This window comes from Crassostrea angulata, chromosome 3, assembly GCF_025612915.1.
Source record: "Crassostrea angulata isolate pt1a10 chromosome 3, ASM2561291v2, whole genome shotgun sequence".
Lineage (NCBI taxonomy): Eukaryota > Metazoa > Mollusca > Bivalvia > Ostreida > Ostreidae > Magallana > Magallana angulata.
In genome coordinates this window covers 53,783,403-53,804,799 of record NC_069113.1, presented here as the reverse complement: position 1 = coordinate 53,804,799, position 21,397 = coordinate 53,783,403, and the positions used below count along the sequence as shown (strand labels likewise).

The 21,397-nt window shown below is 35.1% G+C and overlaps 3 protein-coding genes across 4 annotated transcripts; 1 reads left to right on the top strand and 2 right to left on the bottom strand.

Moving 5' to 3' along the window:
- Positions 1 to 277: 277 nt before the first annotated feature.
- LOC128178346 (lysine-rich nucleolar protein 1-like) lies at positions 278 to 2,417 on the top strand. Its single transcript, XM_052845464.1, has 3 exons — positions 278 to 436; positions 832 to 875; positions 1,085 to 2,417. Exons 1-3 carry the CDS (start codon positions 399 to 401, stop codon positions 2,323 to 2,325), a joined length of 1,323 nt encoding a protein of 440 aa, XP_052701424.1. The 5' UTR covers positions 278 to 398; the 3' UTR covers positions 2,326 to 2,417.
- Positions 2,418 to 4,462: 2,045 nt separating this feature from the next.
- On the bottom strand, positions 4,463 to 7,117 carry LOC128178347 (uncharacterized). 2 transcript variants are annotated; one of them, XM_052845465.1, is made up of 3 exons: positions 6,980 to 7,117; positions 5,805 to 6,239; positions 4,463 to 4,589 (listed from the first exon to the last, which is right to left on the bottom strand). In XM_052845465.1, exon 2 carries the CDS (start codon positions 6,230 to 6,232, stop codon positions 5,810 to 5,812), a length of 423 nt encoding a protein of 140 aa, XP_052701425.1. In that variant the 5' UTR covers positions 6,233 to 6,239; positions 6,980 to 7,117; the 3' UTR covers positions 4,463 to 4,589; positions 5,805 to 5,809. The 2 variants fall into 2 exon arrangements, with proteins under 2 accessions (XP_052701425.1, XP_052701426.1); XM_052845466.1 differs by having other exon boundaries at positions 5,805 to 6,250; positions 6,980 to 7,096.
- Positions 7,118 to 10,133: 3,016 nt separating this feature from the next.
- LOC128178574 (uncharacterized) lies at positions 10,134 to 20,681 on the bottom strand. The gene is made up of 12 exons (XM_052845819.1): positions 20,539 to 20,681; positions 19,430 to 19,658; positions 18,121 to 18,270; positions 17,586 to 17,688; positions 17,324 to 17,361; positions 17,122 to 17,214; positions 16,773 to 16,970; positions 15,076 to 15,240; positions 14,440 to 14,569; positions 13,289 to 13,440; positions 12,669 to 12,780; positions 10,134 to 10,995 (listed from the first exon to the last, which is right to left on the bottom strand). The coding sequence occupies exons 2-12, from the start codon at positions 19,652 to 19,654 to the stop codon at positions 10,922 to 10,924; spliced, it is 1,440 nt and encodes a 479-aa protein (XP_052701779.1). The 5' UTR covers positions 19,655 to 19,658; positions 20,539 to 20,681; the 3' UTR covers positions 10,134 to 10,921.
- Positions 20,682 to 21,397: the final 716 nt, after the last annotated feature.

Sequence of the window (21,397 nt, the reverse complement as noted above, 5' to 3'; positions counted from 1 at the left end):
AAAAATCACAAAAACCAGGAACGTATAGATCTATTACTACAACTAACATATACGACCCTGCAAACACCCACACAAAACCCTACAATACAATGTTTTAAAAGACTTATAATTTTATACATATGTATCAACCCATATTCCAGTCATCAATGATGTTAGGAAAATATAAGAACAAATTAAAACTTTTTGATTTTTTTTTTTCTATCTACGCTAGCTTTTAAAAAAAACTCGATTATTTTCCTTCGGGATCGAGGGTACTCCCATGTGTGGAAAATGATATCGGGCTCAAAGTTTCAGAAACTTCCCACGTGTTGAATGTAAACAGCGAAAAATGTGAAAGTCTTTTTTCAATGCATTGTCATTCGAAGCGACGGTTTTAACAGACGGTTCTAACATAAAGAATGGGATCTCCAAACACAGAACACAGCAATTTATGCAGGTATTCAGACAGGGACATATACACTAACCTCTGTTCTATATGTCTCTGATTTAGATATTAACCAGGAATAGTGAAAAATTTATCAGTTTGGAAGACTTTGTCAGCTGTTTGTCATTGGTTAATTGATATTAGGATATTACAGTGCAGATTAGAAAACCTGCTGATGAATTTATAGAATAAAATGAAAGGAAAAGCAAAAATTTCCTTCCTTGTGAAACAGTGAAATGGAATTTTTTTTAATCAACTGAATGCTTCATAATGAAACAATTAACGTCAGAATGAGTTTTTTGTGTATTTGAATCAATTTCTTCACATATGAAAAGTTCAAATTAAACTGGTTAAAACAATGCTGAGTTTTTAAGACGACAATGAACTGACCATCTTTCTTTTATTAGGAAAAAGCGAAAAAAGGAGAGAGTCAGGAAGAAAGCTGCAGAGGGTATTACATTTTTACCTGTACTTGAGCATTTCTATATTTGAATTTTCAATGTTTATTCAATACACAAGTTGTGAACTAATTAAAACATAATATTGATGATCATGATAGGAAGTCATTATGGCTCCAATAAAAGGTTTATTTTCTATCAGATGATACATATGACTGTAACTTCATGAAATTAATGTTTTTATGTTTTATATCTTTATAAGGTGAGCAGAATGGAAATAAGGAGGAGGTTCCCACAGTGAATTGTGATGATGTTCATATGAAGAAAAATACTAAGAGGAAATGTGAGAAGATGAAAGAGGGGAATGATAAATTAACAAACTCAAATGAATTTGTGACTGAGAAGAGAAAAAAAGTTGAACATAAAGTTACGGACGAGGAGTGTGAATTAGGTAGTGATGAAGTTTGTGGAAGTTCAGCAAAGAAATCAAAGAAAGACAAAAAGAAAAAGAAGAAAGTACCAACTGAATCTGAGAGCATATCATTGTCTGGCAGTGGTGTAAACAGCCAGGACCAGTGCACGTGTCCCTCCGTTAAAAAGAAGAAAAGAAAGAAGTTGGTAGTTCTGGAAGATGAGATGGAGAGTGATGAGGAAAAGATTTGTGTTAAATCGATGGAGGATTCACAGAAAAAGAAGTCAAAAAAGAAGACAAAATCTAAAGATAAGAAAGATGAATGTGTCAGAGATTTGACAGAAATGTGTGATGAAGACAAACAGTCCAAGAAGGAGAAAAAGAAGAAGAAGAAGTCCAAGGATAAGAGTGAGAAATGTTTGGAAGATTTGACAAAAATGTATGATGGAACAGACCCTAGTAACAAACAGTCGAAGAAAGAGAAAAAGAAAAAACCTACAGACAAAGATAAAGATACTGATGACCGGGCAACAGAACCTGAAAACAAAGGCAGAAAGGGTAAGCACAAGATGACTGACCATGGCACAGAGAATGGGATTACTGAGGACAGTGAAAGCGTCCATGAGGACAGCTCTGAAAGGCCCAGTGGCAAGAAGAGGAAGAAAAAGAAGGGTAAAGATACTGACGATGAACCAGATTTGAAGAAGTCAAAGGGTGGCCTTGAATGTGGGCCAAGAACTGAAAACAAGAAAATCTCCAGTGACCCAGATCCAGCTTACACTGGTCAGTGGACCACAGCATCCCTCGGCGATGAACAGCGGCAAAACAAATTCCTGCGCTTATTGGGAGGGTTTAAAGCTGCCAAGAGTGACGCACCCCAGTTGTCCACTCTGGGGGGTAAGTGTGGCAATGTGGCCATGACCCAGAATCAAGAGAACCTGTACATGAGGAGCATGGAGGACCAGTATGGGAAAGCCATGTCATTCAACAAGAATCGAGGGCTGGGGTTAGGGTTCGAGAAGCCGCCCTCTGAGGGCAAGAAGTTCTACATTGACAAAAACATGTCCAAGTCAAAAAAATTTAATGATTAAGTCATTTTTTTTCAAACATTATGCAAAGCTTTTGAAATAAATCTTTGGTTTTATGTGTTTTAAGGTTAAATGTAAATGTATTTGGGCTTTGTGTTGAATTTTATTTACATATAACAGCAAGAATGGACCAAAGTAATACCTATCACACAGATATCTTTATTATTGGTATAACCACCCACAACTGAAAAAGGACATTCTCTGTATTGTTATGTTTAAATGTATAAAGCATTTTTATGAGAATTCTCATTTAGATAATCTGTACTGTAAGTAGGAGTTAGGGTCCCTCACACCATGTGACATACCTTTAATTACAGTATGTCATGACGATTTAATTGCTTTGGAAAATCATTTATATGGACACTTATGTTTGTTTATCTTTGTAGCACAGCAGATATGACAGCAGACAACTGAGCCGCAGATCACGTTTTCAGATATTTCAGGGTTTTTAGCTTACCTTAGCTGAAAACTCAAGTGAGCTTTTCTGATCACATTTTGTCCGTCGTCTGTCTGTCTGTCTGTCTGTCCATAAACTTTTCACAATTCAACATCTTCTCAAGAACAACTGGGCCAATTTCAACCAAACTTGGCACAAAGCACCCTTAGGCAAAGGGGATTCAATTTAGGAATTATTTAAAATTTTTGAGAATTTTTCAAAAATCTTCTGATGAAGAACCATTTGGCCAGGAAAGCTGAAATTTGTGTGGAGGCATCCTAAGGTAGTGTAGATTGAAAGTTTGAAAACCATGACCCCTGGGTAATAGTGGGGCCACAATGTGGGGGGGGGTGTCGAACTTTTACATGGGAATATTTAGAGTAAATATTAAAAAACCTTAGAAACTAATTAGCCAGGAAAGCTGAAACTTGTGTGGAAGCATCCTTAGGTAAAGTAAATTCAAAGTTGTGAAAATCATGACCAGGGCCACAATGGGTGGGTCGAACTTTTACATATGGAATATATAGAATAATCTTTGAAAATCTTCTCAGAAACTAATCAGCAAGATGATTCTTTTAAATTGTATAGACTTTGGTCCCTGGGCGATTTTTTTGCCTCCTAAGGGTTTAGTAATTGATGAAGGTTTATATTTCATAAACACTGTATAAACAATTGTTTAGGATCTTTTTGAGAACTGCAAAGCTCAACATGTGATATGACTGTAAAATCATCCTGTTTGAAAATGGACTAATGACATAAACATAAGAACATTGATTTCATTTATACAGGATCTACATGTATTACATGTATTATACTACATTGTTCAGATAATTTGTATTATGACTCCATTAAGCTGATTTTATCATACCTATTGTTCCTCAGGTGAGAGATGTGGCCCATGGGGTTCTTTGTGAACTTATTTGTTATGAATATATTGAAGAATTATGTTTTTTTTCCCTCAAAATTGCTAAAAAAAATTTTATCATTTTTTAACATACTAGAATATGGCACCTCTTTAATAAAACCATTTTAGGCTTGTTTGAGAAATGTTTCCTATAGGTATGGAGGCAAGAGGGGACAAATGGAATGAGTGCGCAGTTTCTAAAGGAAATTAAAAAAAAGGGGGGGGTGGTAAAAATTGATGAAATAAATGGAGAAGTAATATTCATACTCAGGGAGTCACAGACAGAGAGAGGCCGGCCATGACATGTTTAAACATCGACACCATGTACTGCATGAATAAGAAATTACCCATATGTGATCTACATCAAGCAAATGTGTATGACTTGAATGCAATTATGTTATTATAAAAGATATCTCGTTTTCGCCCAATTTTCCGAGGAGTTGTGATTGGCCGTTTTATAAGTGTATGCATTAGTTTGAACATATTGCAATGGGATTGGATACATCAAATTCTCAAGTTCTTTAACTAAATGCGTAAGCATTAGTAAGCATTAACATAATGAGTGAAATTCCCTCCAAAAAAGTATGAAGGAGCCAATCAAAACAGGACATGAATTATTCATGTGCGAACAGAGATAAGATGTCCTACGGCCTACGGCCAGTATGCGTGTACTATATACAATGTAGATGGACTGACCGCGGGTTGAAGACGATGCCGGGGCAATGGTTGCCAGATACCACCAAAATTATTCAGAATCTAGACTACGTTGGTCTAATAATACAAAACTAAGGACATTTAAATCAACTGAAACTGATTTTATTTCAGCTCTCATGCCTTCAATATGAAATATCTACATAATTTATACATAATCAGATGGAATCAGCCATGCTAATTGTCAAAGTTGAGGGTAACCAATCCCGGAGTTATCTGAAATGAGATAGTGAAAATGAAATGTTTACATTTCGGGCAAGTAGCATCAGGGGGGGGGGGGGGGGGGGGGGCAGGGGGGCCTGCCCCCCCCCCCCCCCACTTTTTCTCGCAGCAACACATTTTTTAAAATTTACATGTGAAAAATTGAATTATCATGGAGTTGCCCCCCCCCCCCCACTTTTTTGGGAGTATGTAAAAAATTGATATGAAAATAAGGGAATGAGGAGTGAAATTGAAGTTATATAGAACGCCAGCCCCCCACCCCCCCGGATTAGGATTTTGAAGATTTTGGAAAAGTTGAAATTTTCCTCTTTTTTTTTCTTTTTTTTTTTTTTTTTTGCTTGTCAAGATTTTTTGGATGAGTCTTGCCCCCCCCCCCCCCCCCATTTTCAAAAACGATGCTACGTGCCTGCATTTTCCAATGTTTTGGTCTGTGATAACAATACGAATCAAAATTGTAACGTATAGTCCAATACATTTCATCAATGACGGCGCAAGTAGGGTTGGTGTAAATATACGAAATAAAATAAACGGAAAAATGTCAGTTATGTCATATTCAATGGTATAACTGCTAAAACTTATAATTAAGGAATAATTCTTTGAACATTATGAAGAGATAATTATGGTCGGAATCAAATCTCTCATAAAGCCCTTAAGGCTTTACTGGATTTGATCACGTCCCGACCAAGTTTATATCATCTCAATAATATACTCAAAGAATGATAAACTCACCATATTATCGCCTTATTGATTCCCGGTTTTAGCTCGCCCGAGCCAAGGCTCAAATCGCGCCCATGTCTCTTTAAAGTCTTTTCGTCATAAGATATGTCAATATTTAAAAGAAACCACTCTTTTATGGTAATTTTAAAACCTTGCCCCAAGATTGTTTTACAATTGTTGTATGTTTTCTGATTTTATATTAAAACCCTTTGTATATATGATTTTTATTTCATGTATAAAATGAAAAAGATACTTGTTTGAGTCAGAGAGACTGAATCCTATTTAACTAAGATTATAATCTTGATTACTGAAAAAAATGGAATGGTTTATGGACAACTGCTCAGGAAGATACATAATTATCTCTGACAAATCAATTGATATTTATGAATGATGTGATTGTGACTCTAAAGGGCGGAGTGCAATTATCACTAGTTATCGTTAAAAAAATAACAGTTACATGATCCTATTTGTGTTGCTAGCTATTATACTTACATTATTTAGTAGTAATTCATTTTGCCACCATATCCACCCCCGATTCCACCATATCCACCCAAGCCACCATATCCACCTCCGATTCCACCATAACCACCCCCGATTCCACCATATCCACCTAAGCCACCATATCCACCTCCGATTCCACCGTATCCACCTCCAATCCCGCCATAGCCACCTCCAATGCCACCATAGCCACCTCCAATCCCGCCATATCCTCCATATCCACCAATGCCGCCATATCCACCGCCATATGGATATCCCCTTCCGCCGATCATGCCGTAGCGGTACCCGCCAATCATGCCCTGAGGTCCGCCGATAAAACCACCTTGGATCCCTCCTATTCCGCCGCCATAGGGGCTGATATACGTACAGGACACGCTCGAAAGAGCCAGAACCACACCAAAGAAGAAAACTAAAGATCCCATATTGCCTCTGAAAAAAATCTGATAATTGATCAATGAACAATAAGATATCAGCTGATCTTTTTAATGAGGTTAAGGTTTCCTCTGACCACTTTATGGTTAACTCTATTCCTAAGTCTTTACTAGTTACCTTTTATCCAGTTATTTTTGCGATTATCAAATTTGTTTGCAATCAATTTCACATCGCAAAATTTCCAATACGCAGAAAAAATATCCGGTATCGTATGGTATTAGTAACCTAGTCTTATTCACATCCCAATTAATTTTGATAGTATTCAAAAATACTAGCATAAAATGGAACTGATGGAGAGAAAAGTTACGGCGAAAATATTAATGAAAACATTTTTCTGCTGTACTGCTATTTTCCGATTAAGCACTAGCTGTTTATCATAACAGCATAAATGTACAATACAGAATATTTAAAATCCAAACAACGAAGAACCACACAAAACGAAATGATCAGAATAGCGGAGCTGATTTGCCTTATCATATTACATGTATTGATTTTGGTTTGAGGATATGAAAAATGCATCACTTCATAGAAAGACGCAACACTTTTAACACAATGATAATAATGCCAGGAAAATAGTTGAGCTGACTAAACGCTTCCTATAACACTTCAGTACTTTGATTACATAACTGAACAATTTGACTGGTTCAAAATAGTGAACATTTTCTAATTTTTCTTACTGTTATAATATAATATTTTTTATAATTGTAAAGGATAGATATTCTTCCGAAAATTCTTACCTTTTGACGCTTCTTTATTTCTCTTTCTCTGAATAATGGTAAAATACAATGCCCACAGACCCTATATATACAAAAGCTGTGACATTTTTTTCTAATTACTTCAGTGTTTCCAATTAATCATCAATGGAATTAACAAGGGGGCATCAATCGCGCTGACCGTTGAGACATGTGGTTAACCGAGGACACGGGGTCACGTGGTCTTGTCATTCTATAGACATGAATGGTTCAGAATACAAAACCTTTCCTTTACTAAACAGAAATACCAATATATATATGTACGTAATTTTTAACCTTTTTCATAAATAAAAAAATCATATAGTTATTGTTTGATTGTTCATGAATATGAGAGAGAGAGAGAGAGAGAGAGAGAGAGAGAGAGAGAGAGAGAGATTATTTAGAAAAAAAGATTGTACAATAATCTAACTGGTGTAGATGCATAGACTATATTATATTATATATGTTATATACTGTTTGTTTGATAGTTTAAGATAAGTTGATCATTGGATCTTTAAAGATTTGATGGGTTCATGTATAATTATTCATAATTTTTTTATTTGATGAATGTGTTGTTTTTGTTTTTTTTTTAATTGCCTTTCTGTTTTTTTTTTCGTCCGCAAACATTAATACAACATGTCGGATGTGTCCACAATTCTAGAGCAAAGGTTTATCGATTTACATCTAACATTGACACGTGCATCTTCACGCGCACCTCGTTTCAATGCAGTCTTTTTTCCCCCCACTAACATGGATGCAAGGAGGTTTTGTTCTGCTGATAAATTGCCTAGCTTGATTTCTTATGATCTGAAAATGTAAGACGGACAGCGTAAACATTTTCTATTTTTTGGAAGATTTCACGATGTATATAAAGACAGTTTTTTTTGTCATGGCAAAAAAGAAGACAGTAAACGCTAAACAGGTATTGCATTAAAACATCCGAATTGATGTAATTTCTTATGTTGTTTCCTAATCTTTTATTTGGTTCTAAAATTGATTGTCACGGAAGGTTTTTTTAAATTTAAGACTCGAAATTCGAAAAGGATCAAATATAAAACACATTTATTAAATAAAATCTCAAATAAAAGGAATTATTCCCCTCTAAAATTTTAACATAATTAAAACATCCCAAACGTGACATTATCGAATAATATCAACTGTACTCTGTATATTCTACATCCATGTACTGCAAATCAATTTCTTTTCGCTCTGTGTAATTCTCGATATTACTTTGCAAACCTCAGGTTAACTTTTATTTATCTATAATTTGTGAAATAACGAAAACGTAAATATCGCACAGGAATGATAACGATGGATGGGTGTGTTATTGTTTTTCATTTGCACGGCCATTCGATCATCCGTACAATTTTATGTTTGGACGGTACAATTCAGGGTTGCAGTTGTTTTATTCATTTCTTAACCATGATTTATATGGTGACATAATTATGCCATTACTTGGTAGATAATCATGTTGACTTGTCAGATCGTAATGTAGACTTGTTATATATTTCTGTTCAAAATATTGGCCATTTTGCTTTTTTTTTTTTGTTTGTTTTGGTAAATCGATCAAGTAAGTTTGGGGGTACCAATAAGGTAGGCATGAAATCAACACAGAATAACAAAATGGGCGCTATTTTGAAAAAAAAAATGTCGACTTGAAAGATGATTATGTTAAAAATTGACTTGTCAAATCTTTGTCGACTTTTCAGAAAAATATGATGTCAACTACAAATTGACACAATATTCATGGTACAAATTGGATATAAACAAGTTTCACATTGAATTTTTAAACCGTGAACAAGTGACAAGTCGATCTGACAAGTCTGCATAATTATCTGAGAAGTCTGCATAAATATCTGAGAAGTCTGCATAATTATCTGACAAGTCTGCATAATTATCTGACAAGTGGTAGCAGAACTATGCCACTATAGGTTTAACCAGTCTTCGTTGAATACCAGATGTTTTTTATTTCGTCATATTGAGTTATTTATTTACCATATACCATATATTATATTGTATTGATAGAAGTGGCGATGAATTTACGTATCTTTGAAACTGATTTTCACTTAATCCACGGAAATTGATATACATAAATATATAATTCAATATTTACATCTACCAAGTATAATTTCCTCTATTTCTTACAGAAAGTTATAGGTAATTCATAGCTGCATTAAAACAGCCAGACTGAAATCTACACGCCCCATTTATCGATTGGTCGAAATCTACAGAGGCTGAAACTGACAGGACTGAAATTGACACGCCATGTTTATCGATTGGTCTGAATCTACAGCGACCTAAGTAAACTCACGGACTGCACGAAATAATCATGATGATGCCAGACTCAAAGTCTCACAAGAGACGATTTGGCTGTTTCTTTTAGCTAACGTACTTATGTACATTAATTTAGTGAATTTTACTAACTTTTCATAATCAATTTATTAACTAGTCAAAGAAAAATGTTAATATAAACAATAGAATGTTTTCTTTTATGACTCATGCGGGTTATGAAGGTAGCGATCATTGCAGGAAAAATTTACATAACCCGCTAACGCGGGTTATGTATTTTTCCAGCAATGTCGCTACTAGCTGCAGGTCTGAAGCTCCCGGCCTGAAAAAATTCGGATGGACGACCTGGGAGCTACAGTGCCTCCCATAGGAAACAAAACTGCAAGTTACGGCGCACAAAAAATGCGCTAGTTTTGGACCGATTAACCTTATTCTCACACCAATTCTGGGAAAACAGTTAGTACCATTAAAATTTTCAGGCAATTTACTACTGATATCGTCACTTTACTTGTCTCAGACTATCTCTTAAACATGATATGCAATACGACCTCGGAAAATGAAGTACAAATGTATATTAATTCACGTCGAGATCGAGAGTCGCCATTTTTACACGTAAACAAACTGCACCACTTCACTTTACGGGGCTGGTGATGGTGTTTAAAAGAATATCAGAGACAAGTGAAGTGACGATATCTGTAGTAAAATGTCCGAGGATTTTTTTGGAATCAAACATTTGTATAGAATGTGTTCGGAAATGAGATTAATCAGTCCAAAACTAGCGCAATTGTTTGTGCGGCGTAAATTGCAGCTGTCTATATCAACCAACACCTTTTATATGAGTTATAAGCAAAAATATAAAAGTAAAAAAAGGTTACTTTGATAAAAATTTATTACAAAATTTATCATACATGTATTTACACAAACTTTGATTGCAATTTTATATCAAAAGCCTGCACAAGTCACAAATATAACAAAGACAGCTATAAAGGATGAAGTTCTACACTATGGTAGCACACACGTCATTAAGAACAAGGTAAAACCATTCGAATCCTTGTTATTTGTGACCTACATTTAGCAATGTGGGTCCTTGACGCTCACTGTTAAATGTAAAAGGGGCATCCAGAGATTTTCAATTTCCATAATTTTTACCTAACTTAACTTACAAACAATTGAATTTGGACTAAATTTAAAGGTAAAATCCGATGTATTGGAGTTAATAGTATTCAGAAACGACTCAGTGGCTCCAAGAGTTTATATCATATGTTATAAATTGAAGAAAAAACACAACCAAGGCTTCAAGAGAAATGCAAAAACAAGTACTTTGTTGAAATGATGATGGATTGAGAGAGCACGGTTTTTTTTCAATCACAAGTTCTGTCTGCCCGCTACATTCCTGAACCAAACAGTGCTAGATTTTAGGGACCAGTCTTTTCATTTTCAGTACTCTCTATAAAATGGTCAACTTGTATTGCACTTAAACTAGGCTGATGACGTTTTTTCAGATGCAGAGGTACAACACCCAGTCTAGTGACGTGGTCCGGAACCAGCGAACCATGACGTAGATTTCGTAATGACGTGATTACGCAACATGGTTTTCAACTTTGCAGTAGAGTTATTTCATGATGACATGTTTCATACGCTGGTACATAGGACTCCTCATCACATGATAACACACTTTTGCTTCTTTTTAACCTTTTTATCTGTAGGGGTTGAACTTATAAAATTCGCTGGACCTGAATAAGAGAAATAAGTATTGTTTATATTTATATTCAAAACAGTACTTAAAAAATATCATGAATTCAAGCATTTGCAAAACTTGAACCCTTGAAAATGATATATAATAACGTAATTTGGTGGTAATTTCTAATAAATTGAATAGTATGCCCAGTCTTTTGACTCTTTTGCAGGGTAAATATGGCCTGCCGAAGTTTTGGTACAAAATAATGAAGTTCTACACTATGGTAGTTAAATAGTTGCCCGGAGTAATAATGCTACATCAACATTCTACTGTTACCAGTGGTTACGTATCTTGCGCCGAACCATTTTTAGACGGGGTCACGTGACCCCGTCTATTGGTTTACTGTCAGCCGAAGTCTCAAACCGGAAGGCACGCGTAGAACACATGAATTGAGTCTACGCGTAAGAAAATAGTGCAGAAAGTCTTCATGCATTTCAGTAAATATGTATTATAAAAACACGCATTAAATCTTTTTAAGTCCTCTGTGTATAAACAAAATTCTATTTAGAAAATAAACAAATAGTTTTATTGATCAAAATATTCTTGCTCGGGTTCAAATGTGGAATGAGTTACGTAACTGAATGCACTGGCCGTTGACGATTCAGTTGGTGTACGAGTTCATTAATCAATAGGAGAGGTTGATGGTGGAATCGAAATTAAAGTTCCCAAACGCAATGTGCCATTTTTGAAAAGTCGTGAATTTTATTTTGACAATCTTTCACCATAATGCTACCAAACTTTATGCGCAAGCCGAAGTTAAAATCGGGACGGGTTATACACAGATGTTTTACAAATTAAATAGGTGTTTCATTGGCTTCGAGTCTACTTGCAGTATGACTGCTGTTCGTCTCTTAAGGAATTTTGTACAAAGAAAATAAAAACAAGTCTAAATTTGCCTTCTCGTTCGTTGGCTCTTTAGTTGATTAAACTGAATTTAAATTTTAAACAATGCATTGTAAGAAAAATCTATAATAGATTATACATTTTGGAAGACTTATACATCATATAACATACACAATCTTATCGATTGAAGAACCAAGTTAAATGTTAATGTTCATGTTTTCCGGCTTAGCTGGAATCAGGCTTGGGGTGAATTACATTGTAAAATAATGCATAACATTTCCATTACTTCCTGAATTAGGGCATTAAATTACCATTACCATTACTTAATTTTCTTGAAGTAATGCATTACATTACCATTAAATGAGTAAAGTAATGCATTACCATTACTTTGTGAAAAGTCAGTAAATTTTTTAAAAGTAATTCAAAAACTAAATAAAGAGTTTTTGTAAATATTTCATAAATAAAACATGCTTAAAATATTTACAGGTTCATGTTCATGTTCACTATCAGGTTCAAATTTAATGACTTATACAATATTGATGTTGCACTTGTAGTTCTCAAAGTAAGGTTGGTCCCGTAACATTTACACGCTAATGGCGGAGTTGACAATCTCTGTTATTTATGTCTCTGATTTTCGGAGTATGATTTTTAGCCGGGCTCTGCTGAAAGCAGAGTCCTGGCTATAGGCAGGCAAATCGCCAATGTTACTATAAATAGCACAACTTCCAAAGAAAAACAAACAAACAGCGTCAAGGTAAAGCTTCCGCTATACCAAATAGTTACACAATGAGCCACGTTTTGTCAAAGTATAAGTATAGTATTTACCAGGCGATGCATGTACGCTTTCCTTCCACTCATCTTTCTCGGCGTCGTATACATAGGACGGGTGCTTCCCGGAATTCTCTTCCTCATTCCACCAATCGTAGCTATGCCGTCTCTGAAACACATTAAACAATCTACATGAGTCCAGCAATGAATACAGTACAAGTTACCCTGAACATCCCCAGTCTTGACGATATAAAGCATGATGCATGCATTTGATATATTACGACAAGACGGTTTGGATGAAAGTAAATCATCCTAGAACGTGACCCTTTTTTTACCTCCTCTACATATATATATGAAATATCAAAAACAACATATTCAAGTATTTTACACACCATGAAATTTTCACTCCCCCTTTCTCCCCCCAAACATATGAATAATTTTTCAATTACTTTATAATTCTTGCTTTTACAATATGCATATCCATGTAATTTAATCTGAAATGAAAATTTAACATGCAAATAAAAACGTCCTATCTGAGAACCTAGGTATGCTTCAGTACTTCAGCTTGAACCTTCATATCCCCTAACTTCTAAATTACCGTGCGGCTCACAATCGAACACACATGGGGGTTCCCCTACATAGAGGGAATAGTTACCCGGATGTCAGTGGTCACTTACCCGAATGTTAGAGGACTCGGCGCTGTTCTCCGCCGGCTTCTTCTCGGTGATTTCTTTCATCAAAACCTTGGTGTCCTCAGTCATCTTGCCCTCTTTCTCTAGCTCCTCAGTGAACGCCTCAAGCTGATCCCCACCAGACTCGTTATAACACACTGAGGAATATACAGTTACTAGTATATATGTAACGTATACTTGTTATAACACACATGGAATTACACAGTCTTGGACTGTGGAACATACATTAACTCGTTATAAGACGATGAGGAGTACACAGTCTTGGACTGAGGAACATACATTGACTCGTTATAAGGCACTGAGGAGTACACAGACTTGGACTGAGGAACATACATTGACTCGTTATAAGGCACTGAGGAGTACACAGTCTTGGACTGAGGAACATACATTGACTCGTTATAACACACAGAGAAGTACACAGTCTTGGACTGAGGAACATACATTGACTCGTTATAACACATAGAGAAGTACACAGTCTTGGACTGAGGAATATACATTGACTCGTTATAACTCACTGAGGAGTACACAGTCTTGAACTGAGGAACATACATTGACTCGTTATAAGACATAGTGAAGTACTAGTACAGAGTCTTGGACTGAGGAACATACATTGCCTCGTTATAAGGCACTGAGGAGTACACAGTCTTGGACTGAGGAACATACATTGACTCGTTATAACACACTGAGGAGTACACAGTCTTGGACTGAGGAATATACCGGTACATTGACTCGTTATAACACACTGAGGAGTACACAGTCTTGGACTGAGGAATATACATTGACTCGTTATAACACACTGAGGAGTACTACAATAATCTAAAAGCGTGTCACAACAAACAGACAAAAGTACAGGAGATGCGTCTTTGGTGGTTAATACTTTATAGTGCATGTACAACATTCAATTTCTCTTGAAATTAAGTTATCAAATGCCAGTTGTTGGGGGTGTTTTTTAACCTTTAATTTCAGTTTTTACTTATTACTTATATACCCAGCTAGAAACATCTTGGTAATGTTTTTACTTTAATGATTTTTACTTGATTGCTTGTCCTCACCCAGCTGCTAGGAACATATCTGAGTGATGTTTTACTTGAGTGGGGTTTTTACTTGATTGTTTAGTTAAACAGATTTGTCCTCACCTGCTAAGAACATCTGGGTGATCAGGTTGAAGTGATTGAGATGGAGGAAACATCCGCCGGTTTGATCTGCCAACTCTTGGTAAAAATGCTTGGCGGGACCATCATATCTATTGCACAGCACTCCGTATATCTACATAAATAGTGACAATTATCTTCTGTACATCAAGGAGGGCACATATCTTTCTGTATTATACTTTCATGTTAAATACTGAAACTCGATTGGTTTAGACGCAGTTGATAATCCGTTCTTAGACTATTACCCTTAGCGTTAGCAACACACTTGGCAACGAGTAACCCAACGAATTGTTACATACGCGTAAAATATGCGCGTACGGTTCGCCGTAGAATTCACAACATTTCTATATAAAAGCAGTAAAATTTTCTATAAAATTAAGACATTCAGTATAATAAGATAATTAGTGCCTGTTTGGGACGGTAACAGTTGAATTTGGCACCCCGAGAAAACCACTGTCAACCTCCGCTTCTCGTCGGTTGACAATGGTTTTCGCGGAGGTTGACAGTGGTTTTCTCGGGGTACCAATTTCAACTGTTACCCTCCCACACAGACACTATTTATATAACGGCATCACAGTCCAGAACCAGGCACTGTTTACTTTTACCTGGCTGAAGTCTTACCTTGACCCCCATACCCTTCAGCAGCTCTGTCTCGTTCCACCAGTTGATGTTTTGGTCAGTGTATGAGGGTGGATGGGGTGGAGCGTCTCCAATGACAACCAAGGCTTTCGCAGAGTCTTCCGACCAATCCATGAATTTGGCTTTATGAAGCATCCATTCATAACACTAGGAAAAACAATTACAGCCTTATCAGGAAAAGGGAAGACAATGTGGCAATTTGTATAGAGAGGTATACGCAGTTGTTTCGTATCTAAACTATATTATACACATACTATAATCTACAGTAAATAATTTCAGCGTGTCTTTTTGTGCTAGATCCATTACGACGCATTAATTGATTTGATTCATCTTTTCCCTGTAATTTATATCTATAAAGGAATTATGTAGAAAATGGTTTTTTCACATTGATTACTTTGGAAATCCTATAAAAAGTAACCTCGATACCTATGGTTAATGTATAGTCTGTCCCAAGATATTTATGCAGCACATTTGGACAATTTTTGATAAAAATACACATACCTGTGAAAGAAGTGCAATTGAAATAGTTGAAAGGGATATTTTCCAAGATAATTTCATTGACACATTATCATCTTTCACTCGGAAAAATTCACAGGATCAAAAACAGATTCCTTACGGAGATTTATAATGGGGAATGTTTACGTCTTTTCTCCATTCGGAATACACTCGGAATGCATCGCGCAATTTTTTTAACGTTATCATCCGGGCTTGCTGCAATACAAAATCTCCGTAGACATCACATTTTTTAGCATTGTATTGAAACCTGATAAGCTAACAGGGGCGTTTCGAGTAAGAAATCTTGGAAATTTTTCATACTTTTGAATGAACATCGTTCGAACCCTGAGATATTTATGAATATCAAACAATTAAGCCAAATGTAACTCCAAAATATCTTGGGACAGAGTATAGTATTATATTAAAGAAAGTCAAAGGGATTCTATATGCCGTTTACGGATTTAGAGACACTGTTGGCATTCTGGATATATTTTATTCGTCAAAAACGGGAAAAAAAACTCCGAGTTTTGGCTGCTTTCCTTTAAATTATATTAAAATATTTATGTTCAGTGTATACTTTCTCTTATGTTTGTACTGCATTTAAGTCTGCGACGTTCAATTTCCCGTGAATAGCCTACACTTTCCTTTTCACGGCGCATGAGCATAGATTTTAACGTCATCACGCGTTTTGAATATATTTATTATTGTATGGATTGAATAAAGCGTTCAAACTTACATAAAAACTTATGAAAAATAATCGTTAAATAAAATATATTCGTTAATAAAAAAACATTTTTCTCGACAAAGTTTCTTGCACTACATTTTAGTCGCGGAAGCGAACTAAATAGTGAATATGTTAATATGGCTGTTCCACGTTTTTTCCATATCCCTGACTACGAGAGTACATGTATATATAATGGCTTAAAGGTGACGATACACAAAAAGTTCAAACAAATAGACATCAGTATTAATATGAATATAAGCATTGAATGCTTATTTTTGGATGTCGTCGGTCCTATAACACACCGAGTGGTGCTGACAAATTATCATACAGCGCTAACGCGCAGTATTAAATTTGTCTGCACAGCCTTGGTGTGTTATAGGACCGACGGCATATCCAAAAATAAGCATCCAGTGCTTAATTGAAAATGGCAGTTTAAAACATGACTTCAAACATTGCCTACCTCGGGAGTGTCGCCCCCACAAGTGCTTGGTGTGTCCTTCGCGAAGTCGACAAGTTGTTGCACATCTGATGTCAGATCTATCTGCCTGGTGACGTAAACGTTTTGATCACAATAGTCACCATGGGCGATTAAACCAATCCGAATATTCGGTATATCGTGAAGAAGTCTGCGACAGGTTTCCTCTAAATTCTCACGCACCTAGAACATTAGCAATAAACATATTTTGTAACGTTCAGGAATAGGTTGAAATTGGAAGTTTTCATAAATGCAGCGATGAAGGTCCAATAGTAAGACGAATAACGTTAAATGAAGTATTGAACAATACTTTTTAAAAAGCGAAGCCCCTTACCGTGTTGAGGTAGCTGGCCATACTACCCGTCGTATCAAATGAAAAGACAACTTCTACGTTTTTTCCTTCAGCGGCAAAGCTTGATAACACAGCCTATCAAAATATTGAAAATTTGTCCCTATGCTATCAAACAACCTTTTATAAATGTTTCTTTTACATGCATATTCTACAGATATATTGATAAAGTTTAAGGTAAACTCACATCTTTCATATCTTCGGAAGGTTCCTCGGCATCAACATCTAAAGAAAACGATATTGTAATCACTAATTTTTAAAAAGAGTAAATCTAGGTCTGTTTTGATTAAAGGATCCTGACTGTGTTGATACTAATTCCCCACAAACAAGCTGATCCATGTCCCCCCACCAACGACATAATTAACCACTTGAAAAGAAAGCTCGGGAAAATGACATGCTTTAGGTGTAATATTATATAAATATATGTTTATTAATCGACAGGTGCCTACTTAATTTGCTGGCTTTCGGTATCTCTTTGGCTTCTACTGTGCTTTCCTCTGACACGCCCTGGAGGAACAATGGGTCTCCGACTACAAGCTTCTTTCCACCGCTCTACAACAATCAAAGGAACAAGTTGCATGACCCAAGGACCACAAACTTTACTACTCTATAATATACTACTCTATAATATATAACTCTATTATATACTAGTCTATAATGAAGATCTTGTGTATATGCTTATGACTGTTTTATGTCTTCAATTAATTTTTTTTAATATAAAGAATGTTCCATTTCTCTAAGGAATGTGTATTTAATGATAATTTCATAGATTTACATATATTTTAACAATGTGAAGGCGGTGTTGATGTATTGTATAATATTGTTTGAGGTATGAGAATGTTATTGTAATTTATGATATTGACGTTATTGTACTGTATCGTATTGTTGGAGGCATGAGAATGTTAATGTATTGTATAATATTGTTGGAGGCATGAGAATGTTAATGTATTGTATAACATTGAGATATGAGTGAAATATTCTCACATGATAGTGATAGGAATCTGCGTCCAAATCTTCTTTGTCAGCCAGGACTGTCAGGACCGAGGAGACCGGATCTGTCGAGGTGACGGAGACCGGAACAGTGCGTCCATCCGGAAGTTTGACGAACACCTGGATGGTCTTCGGAACCACCACCTGTAATAACATTTTGGGTAAATCTATCAATTACGACAGTGTATCGATTATAAGAATACAGTTCGAAGAAACACATATTTACTGAAGTTCGCAAACGTAGACGTAAACTATAAATAGCATTTACAAAATTGTAAATTTTAGAATTTGTAACTTTCTTCTACTCCGATACGAGTGTTGTTTTTTTTAAAATAAAACATTTCATGGGTTTGTTTAGATCTATTTAAACTGACGTTAGTCGTAACTTTATCGTCTATGTTTACGTCAAAAATAAAAAACAAATTTAAGGACAAATTAACACATAACATTAGATATTTTTTTTTAAAATAGTAAACGCTTTTAGAATATTAAATGCTTTTGAAGGTTCGTTCTTAGCGTATTATAATGGTTCGGCTTAGTCTATGGCTAAATGAATACGATCGAATTTCTTTAGAATAAGGGAGAATTTTTAAAATACACAGTCCCAGAAAATGTTTATAAAAAGAAAAAGAATTCTCATTTGTGCAAAATCAAGGAAAACCATTGAATAGTTTTTTAAAATCATGTCAATTTATATAGACGGAAGGCTACAAATGTTTGAGACTGGTTCCGCTGAAAAAGGCCTGCCATTTCATATATCTGTATAGTAATATTTATGAGTGTTTGATAAGTGTGTGTGTGTGTGTGTGTGTGTGTATATATATATATATATATATATATATATATATATATATATATATATATATATATATATATATATATATATATATATATATATATTAACAAGCGCATCAATTATATTTTTGATAAAGGTACCATACCTTAAAGAACACTAATAGGTTTCTACATGTATATTATAAATCATATGACGATTCGTTTCATGACCGTTATCAACTTCTAATGCAAGTACATGACATGTGTACATTCATTGATACTATATAAGTATAATCATGCACATTAAAATTGCTGAGTATAAAAGGATGTGGATTATCTAGTTTTGTACGATAATGTAATCCTTATGACTAAACTTGTGGATAAATAATCCGGCATGCCTAAATTCACTTTACATGGTATACAAATTTTAAAACTCTAAATATATAGTCAATTAATTAAACTAGCTCAAATTTCATCGATTATTTTCTTTTACAGATTATACCTGTAGATTAATAAAAAAAATATATACCTCCGCCTTGAGGATGGTTTCCGCTCTTATTCCATACCACCCCACTGTCTTGCGGCTCTCCAGGGCCTTTCCCTGATACTTGAGGACGACTCTGTCGTGAGGGACGCCCTCCTCGCGACCCACGTGCTGCTGTATCTCCCTGACGGTGCTATCCGGGGGCAGACTCAGTGTAGTGGTCCTTCCCGTGGGCAACTTGACGTACACATCGACTGCATTCGTCGCCATTATTCTGTCAGGTTTAATAAGGACAGTATTGACTTTATCCGAATCTATGTTTGACAGTTAACCGGATATTTTTGTTTATATCTATGCAAGGGTTCATATCTATTTATACGAGCCAATCACTGAATGTATATTTAAAACGCAAATCTTGGCTGTGCTAAAATTAGATTCAATTGAACAAAGGACGATAACTCGTTCTGTCCAAATGGGAAAGCGTAACTCTAATTGCACTTTATTTGCTTTAATGCATATTTTACGGCAAAATCCAACACAACTTAATCCTTCCTTGAATGAGATTTTGTCATGCTGATGAAAATAGCCGTAAACACAAACTGAATATTTGGGTATGAACAAATATTGGATAACTCAGAGATTCAAACAGAAAACAAGCCTTTTTTAGCTTCATAAAATTGCAATCAAATTGAAATATTTTCAAAAAAAAAGGAATAATATATTTAAACTTCCTGTTAAAGTTACACAAGAAATAAAACTCTATGGTAAATACTCTTTACAAGAATAGTTGAAACTAATGAAAATCTCTTTAAGTTCAGGAGTGAAAAATTCGTCACTGTGTATACTGTTTAATATAAGAATTACGCAAAAACAGTTAAAAAGCTTTGAGTGGAAATGGAGAAATTAATACTTAATGCATGTAATGGGTTTCTGATTTCTCTGAGTGAACATCTGTTCTTTTTGGAAAATTCATGAATAGAAATATTTACAGACTTTATGGTTTACCGATTCCTGTTATCTTGTGTCTACATGTATATACAAGAAACCTTCAATATCTATCCATTACATTTATAAAAATTAATAGTTTGTCAACAGGCATTTCTTTAAACAATATGATCCTTTTACTTTTTGACATAAATGAATACTAAACAAACCTTTGGACAGTCCTCCATGATTAGACCAAGGAAATCGGTCCAACTTCGGTCGCTTGTTGGGGTTAATTAATAAAAATCAATATGTCATTGCAATTCGCTGGCTTAAATGTTGCAGCAATATCATTCTTCTGATTTTTCTATTTTAATTAAAAGAGACACGAAACATAAAATAAAAAATCATGTACATGTAATATATTAAATATACCCGAATAACTTAATCGTTTTTGTATCGAGAGAGATTATGTCAGGTAACAGATTGGCATAGCGACTTTAACAGGGTTTTTCATGACACAATCGGTGACCCATTCCGGGTAATTCGAACCAGTGGCTAAACTGGCAAAATAATAATTATATTAAATAATGACCTGACAAAAATTATATTGGTTACCAAATTATTTTTTCTCTAGAGTATTAAAAAAATCATTATTTCAATCAATGCATTTGACTATTTAAAATTTAGTAATGCTTCTTATGTATCGCCCGTGCACGCTGACGGAAGAACACGGAGGAAACGTGCAGAAATCAGCACTACTTCGTTATCATATATACAAAGTTCTTCTCCAATATTACAAAGCTAGGGCTATTCAAGAACAATTTTGCATTAAAACTGGCTTTTACACGTATTCTCTGTGTTTCGAACCCAAATGACCTTACGTATGTCTGTATCCTATATATATAATGCAATTGCTCCTTATTTTAAAGTTAAAAAGTTATGATACAGACACGTTTATGTTCGAAATCCAAAACTGTGGCATGCCAAACGTCGCTATATTCGATCTTTCCCTTTGCATTGTGTAAATTTTCATTTGTATTTCATTAATTTTCTATTTGTGTTCTATAATTTTCATTTGATTTCTAC